A 21,199-nucleotide genomic window follows, 5' to 3' on the forward strand; every position below is an offset into this window, starting at 1 on the left:
AACAGAAGAAAATCGCAATCATCATCATCATCGGCAACAGAATCAGCAGCACCAACACCATTGCTATCGTCGTCGTCATCATCAACATCGCCTCCATCACCATCACTACTACTACAACTACAATCCCAACAGCACACCGCACCAGCAGTACTCAGTACTGTAGTTGTGGTGGCCAATTACCACCGGACAGGAGTTTGCAACACAATTCGTAATTTTATTTCAGTACGAAACGGGAATTCAACGAGAGCGGTTGTTCAATACGGCTGACGACAGCGACAACCCAAGTGCCAAGTAGTTCAGCGCGACACAACAAATCAAGAAGTCATAAAAATAATAATAACAACAACAACAACAAAAAATAAACTAAAATAATTCGGTAAATTGAGTAGCGAACAAAAAAAAAAGAAATCAGAGAAAAAAACACCAACTAAAGAATTGATTTTTTTTTTTTTTGAAAAGAAGAAACCGAAAAAAGAAAAAATCCCAACTAAATTGAAAAGAATAAAAGTGACACAAGCAGCAAGCAAAAGCGAATGAACACAGAAGACGCTCGCTCAGTCCAAGCGACAAATCCCAGTAACTGATGAAGAAAGAAATCACTTCCATTCTTTCGTTTGGTATCTTCTCTTGCTATCTCCCTGCCGGCCAGCCAGCCAGCCAGCCTGCCTGCCGGGCTATCTGTATGTCATCTCGGCGTGTGTGTGTGTGTATGGCTGTGTGCGTGTGTTGCAATTTTAAATCAAGATAAATTAAAGTCATTCAATTGTAATTGGTGCTGATGCGGCTGTTGCCACAGCCAGTCAGCCAGCCAGCCACAGTAGTACCAGCAGCAGCACCTCCACACCAGCTGTTCCCCTCCGGCCGGCTGTTGTTACAACTACTACGAATAAACTACTGCTGCTGTTCATAACGATAATGGTGATGGCGATGGTGATGATGATGACGACCAAAATGATTATTGCTATAATGGCTTATGGCCACCAAAGCAAGCGACGAACGAACGAACGAACATACCAATCTAAACTGAATTGAACTTGTGCAAAAATAACAACAAATTTTCGGAAATTGACTATGAACGACAGCTGAAAGAAATCATTGATGCTAAAATGACATTTTATTGCTACCAAACAAGAAAATAATAATTCAGGGTGAAGAAGAGTAAAGTTTGGATTTGAGTGAACACAGGTTTCCTTCAGTGCTTTCTGTATTGGTGTCAATAGCCTCAAAATGTCACACAGGTTGCATTCAACTCTACGCATGTGGCCCATAAAAAAAAGTTGACATTTTGAAAAAATTTTCTGTAGACTCTTCATATCTCTTATTCAAATTTTTGCTTCGTAAGAGAAGATTTCTCAAAAATAATATGTAAGGCACAGAAGCTGTGTGAAAGATTTATAAAATCTCTCCAAATAATAAGATCTCTGTTAATATATACATATTTATGCCCCCCTACGGCATAATTTTCTGAAAATCCTTAATATCTTTTCAGTGGTAAACGCCGGTTACTTATATGAACAAAACTTTTTAAAATTTAGTATTTTTTGACCCCGGGTATTTTCTCAGTACCAAGTATTTTCTCAGTTCTAGGTAGGACTCAACCACGCTGAGGCGTTTACACAACCGTGACCTACATGTCCAATAAGTTTTAGCATCGTTTTAGCACCCTACTTTTATTGGGAAAATTTAAACTGCATCGTACGGAAATAGTACAATTTTCGAAATTATTTACGCCTTTTGTTTGGTATAATACAAAACAGCGTCCGCGATCCAAAAACACTTACTCTTCGCTAATTTAAATTCTAAAGCCTCCACATCATTTTAATTTTCGCAAAGGAAATCAAATTTTGGTAAACATATCCATACTCTCTCCCTTTTAACAAATGCCAAACTTCCGAATTATAGATTTGCTCTATGATTATAGTAATTTTGGTACTATTGCAAACAATACAAAATTTTGGACTTTTAGAACAACCTACAGTCACATCAAGTTCGACTTGTGAAATATCATGTTTGAGTTTCGTTAGACAAAACTACCTACCAATATTCTCCTCCGAGAAGGTTTTTATACCCTCAGTCATATGGCTGCAGAGGGTATATATAAATTTATAAGGCCAAAACGTGCCTAGTCGAAATAACGGTTTTAGACCCTAGGTCTCTTTGTACCAAATCCGTTTCACAACATTTGGAATCGATCTAGCGATGTCCGCCAGTCCGACCGTCTGTCTGTCTGGCTGGATGGTGCGCACGATAACTCTCGAAGGGAGTATCCGATTTAGTCCAAACTTGGTACTTCCTAATATTTTGATCAAACTTAGATCGAGTTCGGAGATGGGCAATATCGGTCCACTCCTAATGGTATCTCCCCCACAAATTATCGAAAATTTTCAAAAAAATTTATTTTCTCCACAGAAAGAGAAATGATAAGCCGATTTGGAATAATTACAGCTCCTATAAAATGTGATATAAGAGTCCGATTGTCTTTAAATTTCACACATCCCAATATTTTTATGAACCCAAGATCTTTTGCTAAGGTGGAATACAGGGACCACTTCTTCTGTTACCTCCCCCACAAATGGTCGAAATTTTCAAAAAAAAATTATATTTTCTGCACAGAAGGAGAAACGATAATCCGATTTTGCCCCAAATCCTAATATTTGCGTCAGTGCTAGGTCAGGTGTGAAAGTGAACAATATCGGTCCACTCAATCAAATACCTCCCCCACAAAGGGTCAAAATTTGGAATAATTACAACTTTTATAAAATGTGATGTAAGAGTCCGATTGTCTTCAAATTTCACACATCCTAATATTTATATTAACCCAAGATATGTTGTTAATATTGAATATATCGGTCCACTTCTTCTGGTACCTCCCCCACAAAAAAAGGTGGAAATTTTCAAAAAATATATATATTTTGCACAGAAAGAGAAACAATAATCCGATTTTGCTCAAACTTTGCAAATCTTAATATTTGCGTTGAAGCTAGGTCAGGTGTGAAAATGGACAATATCGGTCCACTCCATCAATTACCTCCCCCACAAAGGGTCAAAATTTGGAAAATTTACAACTCCTATAAAATGTGATGTATGAGTCCGATTGTCTTTAAATTTCAAACATCCCAATATTTTTATGAACCCAAGATCTGTTGCTAAGATGGAATATATCGGTCCACTTCTTCTGTTACCTCCCCCACAAATGGTGGCGAAATTTTCAAAAAATTATATTTTCTGCACAGAAGGAGAAACGATAAACCGATTTTGCCCCAAATCCTAATATTTGCGTCAGTGCTAGGTCAGGTGTGAAAATGAACAATATCGGTCCACTCCACCAGGTACCTCCCCCACAAAGGTTCAAAATTTGGAATAATTACAACTTTTAAAAAAAGCAGCCGATTGTCTTAAAATTTCACACATCTCAATATTTTTTAAACCCAAGATCTGCCATTAAGATGGAACATATCGGTCCACTCCTTCTGGTACCTCCCCCACAAAAGGTCGAAATTTTGAATAACCATTAAGCTCATAAAACGCGAAATTAACATCGGATTTCATTTAGACTTGGCACATCTGAATATTTCTGCCGACACAGGATCTGTTAAAAAAAAACGGTAGACATCGGACCATTCTTTCTGGTACCTCCCCAACAAAGGGTCAAAGTTTTGAATAACCAAAACGTTTATAAAATCCGAAATAAGCATTATTTCCACAAACAAAAGATCCAATGTGATGATTTTGAAATTGGTATCCAATTCCATTCGAGACTTGGTACATCCCAATATTTCCTTCAACACAACACAGTCCAAACCCGGCACGTCGCAATTTTTATGTCGTATTTATTTAGGTCCGATACGAAATGGTCTATATTGGCCCATTCCTTCGGAACCTACTCCATAAGGGGTTAAACATTTAAATAATCATAACAGAAGTCAAAATATTTTTAAATAATTGAACATTTGTCAGCAAAACCGACCGATACTTTGTTACTTGTTCTATACATAAAATAAGTTTTATCTCCAATGAAGGTGCTTTCCATACCTTCAAGTCATCATATATTCAGACGGGTAGACGAATAAACTTGACAATATCAACTGTAAAGTTTCTAAAATATTTTTATGTATGTATATATAAAAATGTTTTGTTAATGAGTAGCATTCTTTGCCGTTTCAAATTACTAAGTAACAATGTTAAATTCATAAATGTTTTCTATTTTTTTTTTTTTTTTTTTTTTTTTTTTGAAAATGTGTTTTGTGCTTAAAAATCGGCTAATTTTGTGACCACAAATGGTCATACATTGTCATTTGAATTTCTGGAAAAGTGATCATACGCATCTGAGAACAGTATAGCATTGCGTATGATTAATCACTGAAGATTGTGTTATTTATAAAATATATAATTAATTCATTGAAGGCTAAAATAAGCAATTCGTTTCATTTTTGTCAGAAGCTAGATAGAGCATTTATCACCCATACTCATTGTCATACGAATGAAAGACGTACTCTTCTCATCGATTATAAATAAATAAAATTTTCCAAATAAATTTATTATTGAAATTGCATTAATAAAATACATTTCCACTACAAACCAATTACTCAAAGAAATCTATTTTTATCATTCCCCCTCTCTCTTTGTACTTATTCCGGATATAAAATGCAAAAGATTCACTTTATTCTTGCGTACTGACAGAACTTTCACCCAAAAAACCAAACATCGCAATAAAATTCTGCGGTGGTCGTAATAAAAATATCGTAAATTTCATTGAATGACTGGCTGACTGACTGGGGAGGGGCAGAAATGACTGAATAACCACATCATAATGTCCACACATATGTATGTTTGTACATATGTCCGTCTGTTTGACATACAACAGATTAATTGAAAACTAGACTTAGTTGTCATACTCGTACACGTCTGTGTGTGACATACGCAGCAGGGCGACTGTTGGAGGGGTTAATTGACCCCTGCACTTAAATCTGATCGCATACAAGGCTGTTTCGGGGTCTTTTGCTTTATTGTCAACGTGTGCGTGTGTGTGTGTATGACCAAAAAGATATATCTGCAGAGAAAAATAAACCTCGTTTTTTTAGAAAAGAGAATGCAAAAGAAAGACTAGAATAGGTATAAACAAACAAACAGATAAGAAATAAACAAGAGTGACCGCAGTTGCTCGTGTTTTTCACACATCCACTAACCAGCGTTAGACAAATTAATTTCAATTAAATGCGCTGAGACGACAACGTCTAAAAGTGAATACCTTTAAAGTAGGGTGTTTAAGTGCGGATTAATAAATACACATTACAATATTTTTTCGAACTGTAAACAACATTTGTAAAGTATTTTCAGGAAAAAATACATTTTACACCTTGAAGATCCTTCGATAGTATAAGAAATATACAATATTACAAATTGGACATTTGGGTCGAGATTCAATGAAAGGTACACTTCTTGAAAAAAATATAATTAAATAAAAGATTAAATGGAGCTATAGGAAAACGAAACCCTACATAAACAATGTTTTCTCAGCGGATGCAGAACCCATTATGAACTAAAAATACCGAATTGAAACCAATCCATTAAAAACCGTGTAGAACCCATTACAAGCTTTAAACGCCAAATTTTTAATAATTCCGATAAAAATGTAGCTGAATTCCGTTGTATAGGGGTTATTGGAAAACTTGGTTCCTTATAGACAATATTTTTCTTCAAAAAGTAGAATCCATGCCAAACTCTTAATACCGAAGTTTTAACAATTCCGGTATAAAACGTCTCAATCATCAAAATACCGAATATTGGGAGGTAACGTTACATGACGGATACTCGATATGATGGACCGATATTGCACATCTTCAAACTTGATCCGCCTGCAGACCAAAACACCTCTGTGCCAAATCTAAGCGTTATATCACCAGTCGTTTGACTTCCAGCGCGATTTCAACAGACAGACGGATAGGACTGGATCAATTTAGACTAGTTAGGCTTTAAAAAATTATTTCGATAAGTTACATCGGAATGACAAATTTAGTACAACCTCCATACATACATAACACAAACACTTTTGCCAACATGCTCGATATTGTCAATTTTGTTACCTGACAAATGTTTGATACTAATGTAACGAGGTTCGAGATTAACATCCGATTCCATTCAGACATGGTACATCTTAATATTTCCAACATCAAAAGATCGATTTTAAAGATGGTAGAGATCGAACCATTTCTTCTGTTACCTCAACCACAAAAGGTCAAAATTTTGAATAACCAAAATGATCCTAAAACCCGAAATAAGCACCCCATTCTCTACAAATGTCACACGTGTCATTATTTTCACTATCACAAGATCTGCTGTGAAAATGCAATGTATCAGGGCACTCCTTCTGGTACCTCTCCCACAAAGGATTAAAATTTTGAATATCCACGAAGCTAATAAAACGCGAAATTAACATCCGATTACACTCAGACTTGGTACATCTCAATATTCGATCGATTCGATTCGATCGGACCAAATCTTCTGGTACTTCCCCCACAAAACCGACTCATACTATTTAAATTGTTTCTTATCATTTTCATAATAATTAATTAAAAATACTAATTTAAAAATGAAAGTAACTGCCATAGTATTCCCTTTGTTATTAATTAATTTTAAGTCTCAAAGGAGTTGTAATTTCAATTAAATTTAGCACTTTCGTTAATTTTATTGTCCCACTTTAGTTTATCTCAAATATCCATACATTTATCTCTTTCTGGCCGAGTATAAATTAAGGATATTAAATAAATAGTTGGCTATGGGAACAAGTAACTTAATTGCATGGCTTATGGCGTATGTTTATAAAATAATATAATAAAATAATGTGGAAGTTTATTGAATCTTTACGTCGAATGAAGCTATTCAAAACCAATTTTATAAATTTTCTCTTGATTTTTTAATAAAATGTTTATATTCTCAGCCTTCGGGCCAAATTATGTCTGCTTCAAGTAATAAGTTTAGACCCCATTCCTGTTTAGACGAAATCCGATTCATGACATTTAAGTCGATTTAGCCATATCTGTCTATCTGTCCCTCCGACAATAACACTCGAAGCAGCATCAAATTTGAATGAGACTTCTTATCTTAATACTTCTGTCAAACTTGTATCAAGCTTAAAGATGGACAATATCAATCTTCTAATTCTGTTACCAATACTGGCATGAAAATGGAAATTATCTGTGCACATATTACCTCTCCACTACGTTCACGGCGTAAGGTCAACATTTTAAAGAATAATAACTCTATATGTGTGAAATAAGTGACCATTTCTTCGTACAGGGTTGCCCATATTCGACGGACCCATCTGGCAACGCCATAACTTTTGACAGAGATGTCACATCGCTTAATGACATACCGCGTTTGAAGCGTCAGTCCAAGCAGATTTTTACCATGAACCAATACACGCTCTGAATAGTTGAAATTTACATTCAACAGAAGAAGTCAATTGTGAAAACTCAACGTGCTTTTAAAACATTAAAAAATGTGAGAAGTGCGCCTTCTAAGAACACCATTAAGCGTTTATACGAAAAATTTTCGACTGTTAAGGCTCTTTCTAATCCGAAGAGGCCATATAAAAGTCGACCAAGGTGATCGGCCGAGCATATAGCTGCCGTACGAGCCAGTGTTGAGAGGTCCCCAAGAACATTCCAAAAACGCAGTTCTCAGCAGTTGGGTATGGCTCGGTCCACTTTACAACGGATTATTCGCATTGATTTGCATTTGTTCCCGTACAAAATTCAATTGACGCAAAGAATGTTGCCTGCGGACAAGCCTCGTGGATTGGAATGGGCCCAAAGAGTCATCGAAATGGCCGAAGATGACGAGCATTTTTGGACATAATTATCATGTCCGATGAAGCCCATTTCACATTGAATGGGACCGTAAATAAGCAAAATTGCCGTTTTTTACGCCACTGAAAATACTCAGGAGATTCAAGAAGTGCCTCTTCATGTCGAAGTAGTCACAGTTTAGTGCGACGTTAGTGCGAAAATGGTCATTGGGCCGTTTTTCTTCCAAAATGAAAATGGCCATGCTGTTACCATGATGACCAATTTTGTGATGCCAATTATTCGTCGAAAGCGTATGAGGCAGTTCTGGTTTCAACAAGACGGCGCTCCACCGCACACCGCAAGTCGCATAACAATCGATTTTCTGAAGAACTTGTTTCCAGGCCGTTTGATGTCGAAAATTGGTGATTTGGACTGGACACCGCGTTCGCCCGATTTGACGCCGCCTGACTTCTTCTTGTGGGGATATTTGAAGTCAAAGATTTACGTTAGCAAGCCAAGGACCGTAGAAGAGCTCAAGGACAACATTCGTGAAGAAATAGCCGCTATTCCGGCCGAAATGTTGGCAAAAACGATGGAAAATGCAGCAAAAAGGGCACAATACGTCATCAACGCCAGAGGCGGCCATTTGAGAGATATCATATTCAAAAATTGATGTAAACAAATCTATTTGGAACAAATTAAATGATTAACATTGCCAACCGCCAAATTTTATTTAAAGTTATATATGAAACCCATTTTCAACAAGTTGTACATTTTCCTGGAAAATTGGTTTGTACCAAATTTCATCCTATCTAGGTTGATATTACGCATTTGGAACAAAATAAACATGAAAGCGGATAAAGATATATATTTGGTTAGCTATATCAAAATTGGAACCGATCTCATTAATTTGCGAGGCTACATCTATGCTGTATTTGATATTTGTATAAGTGTATACTACCGCTTTGGGGGACTTGAATATCAGATGAAGGATATATATTGGGGCTATAACTATATCTAAATCGATTTTCGCCAAATTTAGCCTTCTTGCTTATAGCCTTCCGCATGTTACAAAGAACTGCACAAAGATGCAATAACTTGTACTTTAGTGTGGTGTAGGATATAAAAATTCCTGTTCCAAATTTGATTTAGGGAAAAGTGATTACGCGTTACGTATAAACATTGTTCAACCCTCACATACCCGGCTAAGCAGTTTTTCCTATTTTAAGTTTCACTTCGTTTTTTATTTAGTTTTTCCGATTGTTGTTCGTTATGCAGTTTATTTATTTATTTTTTTTTTTGTCTTTTTTTTTCAAATTCCGATTGCACAACATTAGCTGTTGCATCACGTCAACATTGTCATAACCACAGTTGTCACTTTGAAAACCAAAAACAGAAAAACAATTGCTAAACATTTATGGCTAAAACAAGCCTAAAAACATAGTTTTGAATGGGAGCATTCAACCCGCTGCTCTCTGGCGTTGGTTGTCAGCTATAATTAGAAGAGAAAAAAAACTTGTTTTTTTTTTAAACGACATAACAATATTTTTACATTTTCTGGAAATTACAAAAATGCAGTTTACAATATCTAATGTGGATGGAGGAAAGGGGGAGAGGGTGAGGGTGTTATTTGAAAATTGTGTAATTAGATAAAATGGTAGAAAAAAACTGGGGAAAATAAATATAGACCAAATGTGTAATTCCTAGTGACCCAATTACTCTTTATAAAATACAATGTAATACACCTGCTAAGAGCTTGATTTGATTTCCTTTGTTACAAGCTCAAGGTGTGGGATATGTTATGACTCCAACCGTAAGCTTTCTCCCTCTCCACTGGTTTCAATAAGATTCCATAACGAAGTGGATTTTCCAATCACGGATATAACACAAGCCATTGCGCCACACACACGCGCAGGGAGATCAAGATAACCAGGTGAAATTGCCAATCGATCAATGGGTTATTTAATCAAAAAAATATTTATTGATATTTTATAATTACAGCTTGCAGTTAACAAACAATTCGTGGCAATATAGAAAAAGTGTAAAACTCCAACAACAACAACAAATATAATGTAAATACTTGAAGACAACCACAACAACAACAAAAGAAAAGATAATCAGCCAATTTAACAAACAAAAGCAATCTACTAAACGATCTCCGTCTTTAAAACAAAAGCAAAAGCGACAAGTGAAACAATTAAATAAAAAAAAAATACTAAACAATGTTTATTAACAAATAATCGACATAATTATACAACAATTACAATAATAACTAAAAATATTTAAACAAAAGTCGTGCCATCAAAATTGCATTTTTTAAATTGAGATTCGTTTTCGTGCAGTTTGACGAACTTATCGCAACCCATTGCAAAAGGGTTAGAAACGCCCTAAGAGATTTTTAAAAAATTTTTAGAAATATTTTTTCTTGACTTTCATAGACAAAATGTGGCTCCAGTGGTCTTTGCTTGTGATCTCGGTGGCCTCGGCCTCAGTTCTACAAATCGATCAGAATCTCAAAAATATCAAATTAATTGAAAGTAAATTTATACCGGATGTTAATGTTCTGCCAGCAGATCAGTCTATAAATATAAACGATGAAAACTGGCAACAGGTTCGACGTTTCATGGAGGATGGCTTGCCAGTGTTGGAGATTTATGGCTATAAGCCGCAGAGAGGTAAGAAAAAAAATATTTAAAAAAATTATTTTAAGATTATTTTTTGGGGGCATTAGGGCGGATTGTTAAGAATATATTCTTCATGGGTTAGTTTTTAACAAAAAAAAAAAGTGTTTTTCAAAGAGAAACAAATTTTTTAAATAATATTTTTAAAAAATATTTTTTTAAGGACCAATGGATTTTTAATAAGGCATACATTTTTTTTAATTTTTAAAAACACATTTTGATTACCAAAAAAAATAAATTTAAAAAATTACATAAATTTTGGACGACCAAAAAGTGAATTTTTTAAAATATATTTTTATTTATTTAAAAAAAAATATTTTTTTAAATATTTTAAAATATTTTTTTGTATTTTATATATATTAATAAAAGAATAAAAGTAACGATTCATCAACGCTCAGACTAAACGGCTAAGGCTAGAATCTTGAAATTTTGGGTAAGGGGTACTCTTGGTCCGAAGGGATCAGATAAGGCTGGATTTTCAGGAATTCGTACTAGAACGAAACGAAATGCATTAAAAGATACTACATATGGTATCCTTTGTATTTGAGAAAGCAGTGGAGCTAGAACTCTTAAATTTGGAAAGAGGGTCTCTGGTGGTGTATGACGAATGTATGAAATGGTTTTTGGAAATTCGCACTCTAATTGGGCGAAAAATCCTAAAATGTATTACATTTAGTACCATTTCGTATCATGTGAACGGTTAGAGCTAAAAACTTGAAATTTGTAAAGGTTGAAATTTTGGGTGAGGGTGACTCTTGGTCCGAAAGGGTCAGATAAGGCTGGATTTTCAGAAATTCGTACTAGAACGAAACGAAATGCATAAAAAGGTACTACATATGGTACCCTTTGTATTTGAGGAAGCAATGGAGCTAGAACTTTTAAATTTGGAAAGAGTGTCTCTGATGATGTATGACGGATGTATGAAATGGTTTTTGAAAATTCGCACTCTAAGTGTACGAAAAATCCTAAAATGTATTACATTTGGTACCATTTCGTATCATGTGAACGGTTAGAGCTAAAAACTTGAAATTTGGAATGGGAATCAAGGTTGATATTTTGGGTGATGGTCACCCTTGGTCCGAAGGAATCAGATAATGCTGGTTTTTTCGAAAAGAGTACAAAAAGTATTAAACGGTATAAAATATGGTACCAAGAGCTAGAACTCTTAAGTTTGGAATGAGGGTCACTGATGAAGTGTATGATGGATGTACCAAAGGGTTTTTGGAAATTCGCGCTAAAAGTGTACTAAAAGTACTAAAATGTACTAAATTTGGTACCAAAAAACGTGAAATTTGGAATGTGAATCAAGGTTGAGGAGTAGAGTAGATGTAAAGACGTAGGTTTGGAAGTGTTGACTCACGTATACGACTAGTACTAAACGGTACTAAATTTGGGGCAATTTGAATTTGGAGGAACTGATGGATCTGGAATCCTGAAATTTGAAATAAACATAATTGGTCGAGTGTAGAATTGATATATAGGAAGTTTCCAATATTTGTACATGTGTGCTCGAAAAGTACTAAATGGTAGTAAATTTTGTACAATTTCGATTCGGGTGAACCGATAGAGCTAAAAAGCTGAAATTTGGAAAAACAGTTACTATTGCAATGTAGGACTGAGATACGGAGATAATTTTAGAAATGCGTACTTATGTGTACTAAATGGTACCAAATTTGGAACAACGTAAATTTTGGAATTCTGAAATTTGGAAAAAAGATAACTGTTACATTGTAGAATTGGATTATGTAGGGAATTTTGGAAATCCGTACTTATGAGTACTCAGTGGTACTAAATTTGGTACAATTTCCCATTGAGTGAACCGATAGAGTTGAAATTCTGACAATTGAAAATAATGTTGCTATTGAAATGTAGGACGGAGGTATGTAGGTAATTTTGGAAATTGTGTACTAAATGGTACTTAATTTGGTACAATCTAAATTTTGGGACAACCGGAAATTTGTATTTATGTGTGCTAAATGGTACTAAAATAGAGCTGGTATCCTGAAATTTTGAAAGAAGAATACTCTCGGAGTGTTGGATTGCGATTTGGAAGTATTCGAAATTTATACTTATAGTACTAAAGCGTACTAAATTTATTCACTTGAGATTTGGGTGCACCAATAGAGCTGGTATCTGGAAATTTGCACATGGGCACACATAATTACGAATTGCCAATTTGGATTCGGGTAAACCGATCCTTGGTAAATAAAATTTCTATTGGATTGTATGATGCAGGTTGCTATGGAAATTTGTACTTATGCGTATTAAAATATTAAAAATTAGAATAGAACCAATAGAGCTGGTATCTGTAGTTAAGATATGGAGATGATTTTTGAAATGTGTAATATAATTGTTCGGAAAATACTATGTGGTACTAAATTTGGTGAAGCCATAGAGCTGGAACCCCGAAATTTTATATTGAGGACCTGTAGGTATTTGGGATTGAGATATGAAGATGGTTTTGGAAATGTGTACTACAATTGTTCGGTACTAAATTGGTTATTGAGTGAAGGGATAGAGATGAAATTCGATATGGATGTCACTGTAGGTCTCTGGTATTGAGATATGGAGGTGGTTTTAGAAATGTGTACTATAGTTCCTTTTGATTATCTTCATATAATCATATTCTGAGTCGATTTATGCAAGAACGTAGACAAAGTACAGTTGGCATTTATTATCCGATAGAGGTGAAATTTTCCATTTATTTGGCCCAAAGACGAGCCCTATTGAAATTGATGAGAATCGGTCTAAATTCAGATATAGCTCCCATATATATATTCGTCCTATTTCAAGTGTATTGTGCGCCATGTGTATAATATTCATTCAAATAGGATGTATTTCGACACGTACGACCGAATTCAGCCTAGAAACAGGTACTTCATATTTTGTAAAAATCTGCTATAGCTATAGCTCCCATACATATATTTCATCCAATTTGGTGTTATACTTCGTCCCATTCATAATGAGCACACCAAAACAAAAGTATTTGGTACGAGATATCTCATACGGCTCAGAAATACTTCTGGCAAATTTTATAGAAGATCGGTTTAGAATTGTAAATAGCTTTCGTAAAGATTTTTATCCGATTTTACTTTTATTGTGCACTGAATGGTTAATATCAGGACAAATGGAGTGAATTTGGCACATACGACCGAATTCAGCCTAGAAGCAAATACTTTAAATGTGCTGAAAATCGGTTCAGATATAGCTATAGCTCCCATAGATATGTTTCATCCGATTTGTTGTTTATCACTTACTCACTTTCGCAGAATGATATTTGATACCAGATATCAGATACAGATGAGAAATAACTGTGACAAGTGTAGTCGAGTTCGGTTGGAATTTGGATATAGCTCCCATATATATCGTTTTCCGAGTTCAGGTTTTTTTGTGTATCAAAATGTAATGTAAGGCCAATTCGGATGATTTTTTTTTTTTTGCATTCAACCGATTTTTTTGCCGGTTGCCATATATCCATGGCTCCGATAATTTTTTTAATAGAATCCTTCTCTAATCATATCATGCACTCTACAGCAATGTAATTTGGTACGAGAGGTACAAATGCCTCCGTCAAATTTGATGGAAAACGATTCAGAGTTGGATATACCTCCCATATGTTAGTTCCCTCTGATTCCAAATTATAACTGTCATAAAGCTATAATACGCATTCAAAAAAGCTTCAAGGTTGGTATGATCAACTTCAGATAAATTTCCAACATAAACGTTTATTTGTAACGGGTAGCTATGCATAGTGCGGTAGGGTATCATATTGTCAGACCCGCCCTACTTGGGACCTTTTTTATTTTGACTAAATTTTCAAGCACCAAACTAGGATTTGTTATGATTATTTTTTCAAGAAACGCGATGTTTCAAGCACCAATCGTGGACTTTTTTGGTTTATCTTTTTTTCCAAGGATGACCAACTCCAAAAGACATGAATTTTTAAAATTTAAAAATTTTTGTGAATTTTTTTAAAATTAAAGGACCAATTGGGAATTTTCATGATTAAATGAATTTTTAGGTTTTTTAGTGGGATTTTAATAAAATTATTTTTAAGGTACTTCATGTCAAATTTTTAAAATTAAAGGACCAAAAACATTTTTTTATGTGTTTGTTTCTCTTTCGAGGCGAGCTTATTGATCTGAATTTTTTGTTTTGATTTTTCCATGGATTTTCAGGTTTATGCCCAAAAATTTTTCTTCCTAAAACTTAAGCTCTAGAAACTCTAATTTTAGCTGGACTTTTAAAATTCATAATTTGTCCTGTTTTTGCATTTGCCCATTCACCAATTACAAATTACCACCTTTTAGTAGCCCTCCTTCGACTGCAATTCCATGCCAATTTTGCAATGTTTGCCCTCATGCAAACTCTAAGAAATGTCTATGAATAATGGAGAAAACCTTGGAATCAGATAATGTGCCAGACTAGAAACTATTCATGTTTTGATTCATGACTTTGTGTGTGTGACTCTCAGAACGACAATAAGGAAGGAAACATAAAAAACCCCTACATAACCTTTCACATTTTACCTTAAAAATTCAATTATTGTGCAATGAATCACATTTGAGAAATCCTCCTACTGTCTTCATTATTCTTCACAAAGAAGAAATGAAAGCGAAGAAGAAGAAGAAAGGATTTGTCTTTGGCATGGTTACAGGAAATATTCTCAGAGAGAGAGGGAAGGGGATGAAGACTGCGAAACGAATGCATTCTTTCTTTGCAGGTGAAAGGATGAATGTCAGTTGTTGGCAATTTGATGTTGTTGTTGTTGGCCATGATATTTTCCCGAATGTCTGAATGTCTTTGTTGTCATTCAATTCTAATTAATGGTTAAAATTGGAACACAAATGGGGCAAGAGTGACAAAGGCTAAGACTGCAAGTAGAAGAAGAAGGAGAATTGTTGGAAAATTGTAAAATAAATAGGAAACGGTGCGTATAAAGTGGATAATTCTTGGATTTTACTTTGAAAAAATACAAACGAAAACCATAAAAGAAAGGACAAATGTCAAGCGGGACGACCATATTATACCCTGCAACACTATACATATTTAGTATACGTACAAATAAAAGTTTATATTGGGAATTTATGATAAGTAGAGTAGATCATAGTATAGTAGATCATACCAACTATGAATCTTATGATGGCTTTAGAGCAGTGGTAATTTGGAATCAGGGGTAACCTATATCCAACTATAAGTCAATTTATACTAATTATGACGGACCAATTTCGTACCAAATAGCATTGCTATAGAGTGCATGACATGACTTCGAGAAGAATTGTATTAAAAAACATCTATCGGGCCAAGAGGTATATGGAAAAATGAAAAAATTCGGCTGAATATGCAAAAAATCAATCCAATTTGGGCGGAGGTATTTCTGAGCTGTATCTGATATCTGGTTCAAAATTTGAAGTACTCAACCTAGAAGCTGAATGCAGTCGTATGTTCCAAAATCCACTCCATTTGAGCTGATATTAACCATTTGGTGTATAATAAACCTGAAACCGGTATATATGACAGCTATATCCAAATCTAAACTGATCTTGACAAAATTTGAAACAGTTATTGCTGGGCTGTATCTGATATATGGTACCAAATATTATTATTGTGGAGTGTATATTACGAATGGCAGGAAATTAAACACCGAATGAAACATATATATGGATCTACAGGGTGAGAAAAAAAATTGCAACAAAGTCTAAGGTCATAATTTTTACATTTTTTTTTAAATTTTGAACGAAAGCAAGAAATGTCGGAAATAGCATCAATTTTTAAAATAAATTTAGATTTGTTCGAATTGGTCACCTTTGGCACGAAATATGACTTTCAAACGGCCAGTCAAACCATCACACGCTGCCCAAATGTTACTCTGTGGTATTTCGGTCCATTCCCGGCGAAGCGCTTGCTTGTCCAACGGATTGGTATCCGGAGATTTTGGTGGCCACTGTGCGCTGGAAATGAAGCGAAGAACCTAATTTTGTAACCATTCTTGGGTGACGCGTGCAGAGTGCGATGGTGCAGAGTGAGTCCTGTTGAAATGTCCAAGGCCCTCCAGAATATTTTCGCGATAATATTCAGCATTTATTCTGATGCCACGGTCGATTAATACGAGCGGAGAGCGACCATCGGCTGTTATGGCGGCCCACATCATCACCATGGCCGGCGCTTGAGTTCTGGTGGCCAACCGAAGGTGTACATTTTCAGCTGACCTCTTTGGCAAGTAAACACGATCATTTTGTTTGTTTACAAACTGCTGGACATCGAATGTTTTCTCATCGTACGAGATACAAAACGAGACACAAAAGATTTATTCACATTTAAATACTGGAGTGCTCTAATATATATTTCACGATCAAATTTAAATCGGACGGAGGTATTTATGGGAGCTCTATTTAAGTTTGTCCGATTCTCACACATTTCCAAAGAAGTTCGTCCTTGGACCAAACAAATGATTCGTGGAAAGTTTTTTCTCAATCGGACAATAAATGCTACCCATACTTTGTTTACAAAAATACATTGACGGATGGAATATGATTCTATGAAGATCATCAAAAGGAACCATAGGTCTATTTTGTCTCCTTCTACATCTCGTAAACAAATGCAGAAAGTCATAAAAAAGGCGTAGGGATACATTGAAAAGATCGATTGGGTTCTCAGAATTTAAGTTTTTCAAATTTGTTGTTGACGGACTCTTACGTTTGTGGAAATTCAAACTAAAGGTGTACTAATTGTACTAAATGGTACTTTTTGTCAAATACAATCGCATTTTTTGAAATCCCCTTCCCCTCCTAATTTTACAAAAACAAGCAATAGAAGAGAAAATTTCCACAAAATGTGAAAAGAGAGGTAAAATTTACCACAAGCTCGTTAGTTACAGGTTAAAATGTGTACATTATAAATAAGGAGGACGGACATCGCTAGATCGACTCCAAATGTCCTAAAACGGATTTGGCCGTATCAAATGATACATATCCTCTCTCGCCATATGGCTGGGGTACAATAACGACTTATATCAGAAGGAAGGGAAAGTTTTGGAAATATATGTTTATGGTTTCTGGCCAGAGAGATTTGATAAATATGCAAACATTAAAAAATAAATTTTTGGCAGGGAAATTCTTGAAATATATTAAAAATTATAAAAACAAAACTAATAAAAAGCTGTAAGTTCCACCATTTGGCCGGCACCATGTAGCCGTTATTTTAAAATATAAAGGACGACGAATATTGGGAGGTATCGTTATATGAGGGCTATACGAAGACGTGGACCTGCACAGACAATTTTCTCTCACAGGTAGTAGTATCCATTGCGAACTTCAAATATCAAAATTGAAACATATCCGGTGAATGATGTAGCGTTAATCACCAAAGTACCGAAAATAGGGAGGTACCATTATTTGGGGGCTATACGAAGACGTGGACCTGGCACACACAATTTTTCTGTCATAGGCTACGAACTTCAAATACCAAAATTGAAACAATTCCGGTGAATAATGTCGCTAAAATCACCAAAATACCGAACCTACGGAGGTACAATTATATGGAGGCTATACAAAAACGTGGCCCATTTTCTATACCAAAAGTCCTGCAGACAAAATATAGATTTGAGTAAAATTTTATCAATCTGCTTCATTTCTTTCGGAAGCTAGAGCGATTTCCACAGACGGACGGACATCGCTAAATCGACATCGAATTTTATGCTGATCAAGAATATATACACTTATACAAAAAAATTAGATTTTCGTTCAAAGTTTTGGGTTTTTTTTTTTTTTGCAAAAAAAAAATTATTCTACTATGCTCGCATACCCCGCATGTGATATGAATTTCAATTTCAAACAATCTTCAACAAACGACAGGTACTACCACCCATCCAAACGAAAAACAATTGAAAGCGAACATAAATGTTTTGCGAATTTTAGTTTGTTCTTATTGTTAATGCCAATTCTTTTTTTTATAATTTTTTTTTTGGATCATAGCCGAATGATATAACCAAAAAATTTAATAGAGAATGGAATGTTTATGGAAAAGCCCAAACCACAGCTCAACACAGACACACACTCCCATACACACACACACAGACGTTAGAGAAAGAATGTATTTTATATTAGAACACACCTGAAATGTGTGGTGTGAATTATAATTAATTAAAGTTTTGAAAAGACTGAGAAGCAGCCAGCAAAGACCATCACAGCAATGCCTCCTCCAACCGCAATTAAATTGGCCTAATCCTCATGTGGCACGTACTTCTATTATGGATGGGGTGTGAGTTTGGGCAGCTAATAGTTGTTGTTGACCGTAAGGCAATCAGACATTATGTTATCATTTAAATGTAATGTTGGCGGACGACGGTATTATGCGATCATAATGATGATGATGATGATAATGGGTGTTGTTATGAAGAATTAAATGTTGGGCCAGTTGAATATTAAATTGCCCAATCATGCAATTGTGCAAGGATGTGACAGCAAAAAGTGACCACAACCAATGAAAATTCTTTACAAAAATATAAGGGTTGGGTGTATTTATAAAAAAATATAATGAATGAATTTCAATAATTGATTTGAATAAACATTTATTTTTATCACGTAGTTATTGTAAAATTGTCTCAGAGAATTTTTTTTTTTTTTTTTTTTTTTTTTTTTTGAAGAATTAAATCAAGCAACCGGATTTTTTGCATGATTTGGCAAATGGTAGCCTTCGAGTCATAAAAATTATATTTTTACAACCCCATCATTTAAAATTTCATTTTATTATTACCACACATATGTTTGCGGTTTCGTATAGGGATATGAGTAATTTAAAAATGCCTAACCCAATTTGAGATTTCACATGATTCAGCTTATAATTTCAAAGCACTAATAAAAAGTAGCCTGACTTATACATTTGACAGATCAATTCTTTTTAAAGAGCAAAAATATTTACTACAGAAATAGCAATAACCAATAAGGAAAGGTCAAAAGTCGGGCGGGATCGACCATATGATACCCCACTCCACTATGCGTATTTAGTAAAGCTTCCGTAATAAAATAGTTTATATTGAGAATTTATGTGAAGTAGATCATACCAACTATGAACCAAATAACATTGCTGTATAGTACATGATATGACCTCGATAAGGATTAAATTAAAAAATATTTATTGGAGCAATTGATATACCGGACGGAGTTTCACCAAATGATAAAATTCGGTTGAATATGAAAAAATCTATTCAATTCAGGCTGATATTACATATATGGTGAGCAATAACCATAAAATCGGATGAAGATGTATATCGAAGCCTTACAAAAATCTGAACCAATCTCGATAAAATCTGGCAGAGGCATTTTCGAGCAATATCTGATGACCTGTGTCAAACAACATTGTTGTAGAATGCATGTTACGCATGTGAGGGACTTCTACCCAAAATCGGATGAAACATATATATGAGAACTATAGCTATATCTGCACCGATTTTAACCAAAAGTTTAAGCACTTGCTTTTAGGCTGAATTCCAACGGAAGTGTCAAAATGCAGTCCATTTGGAATCAAATTGTTTTTGGCAGTATATCCTTGAAAAAAGGATGTCATTGTAAAGTAGAAAAAACTACCAAAAAAATAAAAAAAAAATCTCGACTTTTATATATACTGGCATTTTCAGAACCGATTTATTTTACCAGAATATGGGCATTCTTAAACTTCTTAAAAAATTTAAGATTTTGTTGGCCACCAGATGATCAAATTTTTTCGGAATATCCGATAAAAGAAAAATTTAGACGTTCCTGATTTTTAACAAGGATGTCCTTTTAATAATTCCGAAAAAATCGGAAATTCAAGACTATTATTTTTTTTTATAATCAAAGATTTAGACCCGGCAGTCCTCAATAAATATTTTTGAAAATCCCGTGATTAAATAAAATTACGGAATATTTATGCAAAATTCATAACAAAAGAAAAAATCAATGGCTTTAACAGGGCGGGGTCGGCCATGGGATACCCTACAACGGAAATATCATCAAATTTTAGAAAAAGTCTAGATTTTTTCGAATTGGTCACCTTTGGCACGATGTAAGACCTTCAAACGGCCAATGAAACCGTCACACGCTGCCCGAATGTTGCTCTGCGGTATTTTGGCCCATTCCCGGCAATGCCCTTGCTTGAGGTGATCGACACTTTGGTATTTTTAGTCCCAACCTTGCTTTCCAAAATACTCCAGATACAATAGTCCAACGGATTGGTATTCGGAAATTTTGGAAATGAAGCGAGAAACGTCATTTTGTAACTATTCTTGGGTGGCGCGTGCTGAGTGCCATGATGCTGAGTCCTGTTGGAATGTCCAAGGTCTGCGGCCAAAATGTTTGCGTGCCCAAGGCTTTAGCACACCCTCCACAATATTTTCCCGATAATATTCGGTATTTATTCTAATGCCACGGTCGATTAATACGAGCGGAGAGCGACCATCGGCTGTTATGGCGGCCCACACCATCACCATGGCCGGCGCTTGAGTTCTGGTGGCCGGCCACCCGAATGTGCACATTTTCAGCTGACCTCTTTGGCAAGTAAACACGATCATTTTGTTTGGTTACAAACTGCTGGACAACGAATGTTCTCTCATCGGAGAAAACCAAATTCGGCAGTTCACCACCTTCAGCCAAGCGAAACAACTCTTTAGGTCTTTTGAGTCTATTTTCTTTCTGTTGCGATGTAAGTTCTTGCATTTTTTGGAATTTTAATGACTTACCCCGAGCTCATCTTTCA

At 35.1% G+C, this 21,199-nt stretch overlaps 1 protein-coding gene across 3 annotated transcripts in view; it reads left to right on the top strand.

The window, feature by feature from the left end:
* The first annotated feature begins 209 nt into the window (after positions 1 to 209).
* The window catches only part of LOC131800377 (uncharacterized), a 34,570-nt gene continuing 13,580 nt past the window's right edge, over positions 210 to 21,199 (top strand). Inside the window, exons 1-2 of one of the 3 annotated variants that reach the window (XM_059121409.1) lie at positions 210 to 376; positions 9,789 to 10,462. In XM_059121409.1, coding sequence (XP_058977392.1) covers positions 10,231 to 10,462 — 232 coding nt within the window. In that variant the 5' untranslated portion in view covers positions 210 to 376; positions 9,789 to 10,230. Of the gene's footprint in view, positions 377 to 484; positions 681 to 9,788; positions 10,463 to 21,199 lie in introns of those variants that run through there. The other 2 variants (XM_059121411.1, XM_059121410.1) reach the window with 2 other exon arrangements.

This window comes from Musca domestica, unplaced genomic scaffold (assembly GCF_030504385.1).
Source record: "Musca domestica strain aabys unplaced genomic scaffold, Musca_domestica.polishedcontigs.V.1.1 190, whole genome shotgun sequence".
Classification (NCBI taxonomy): domain Eukaryota; kingdom Metazoa; phylum Arthropoda; class Insecta; order Diptera; family Muscidae; genus Musca; species Musca domestica.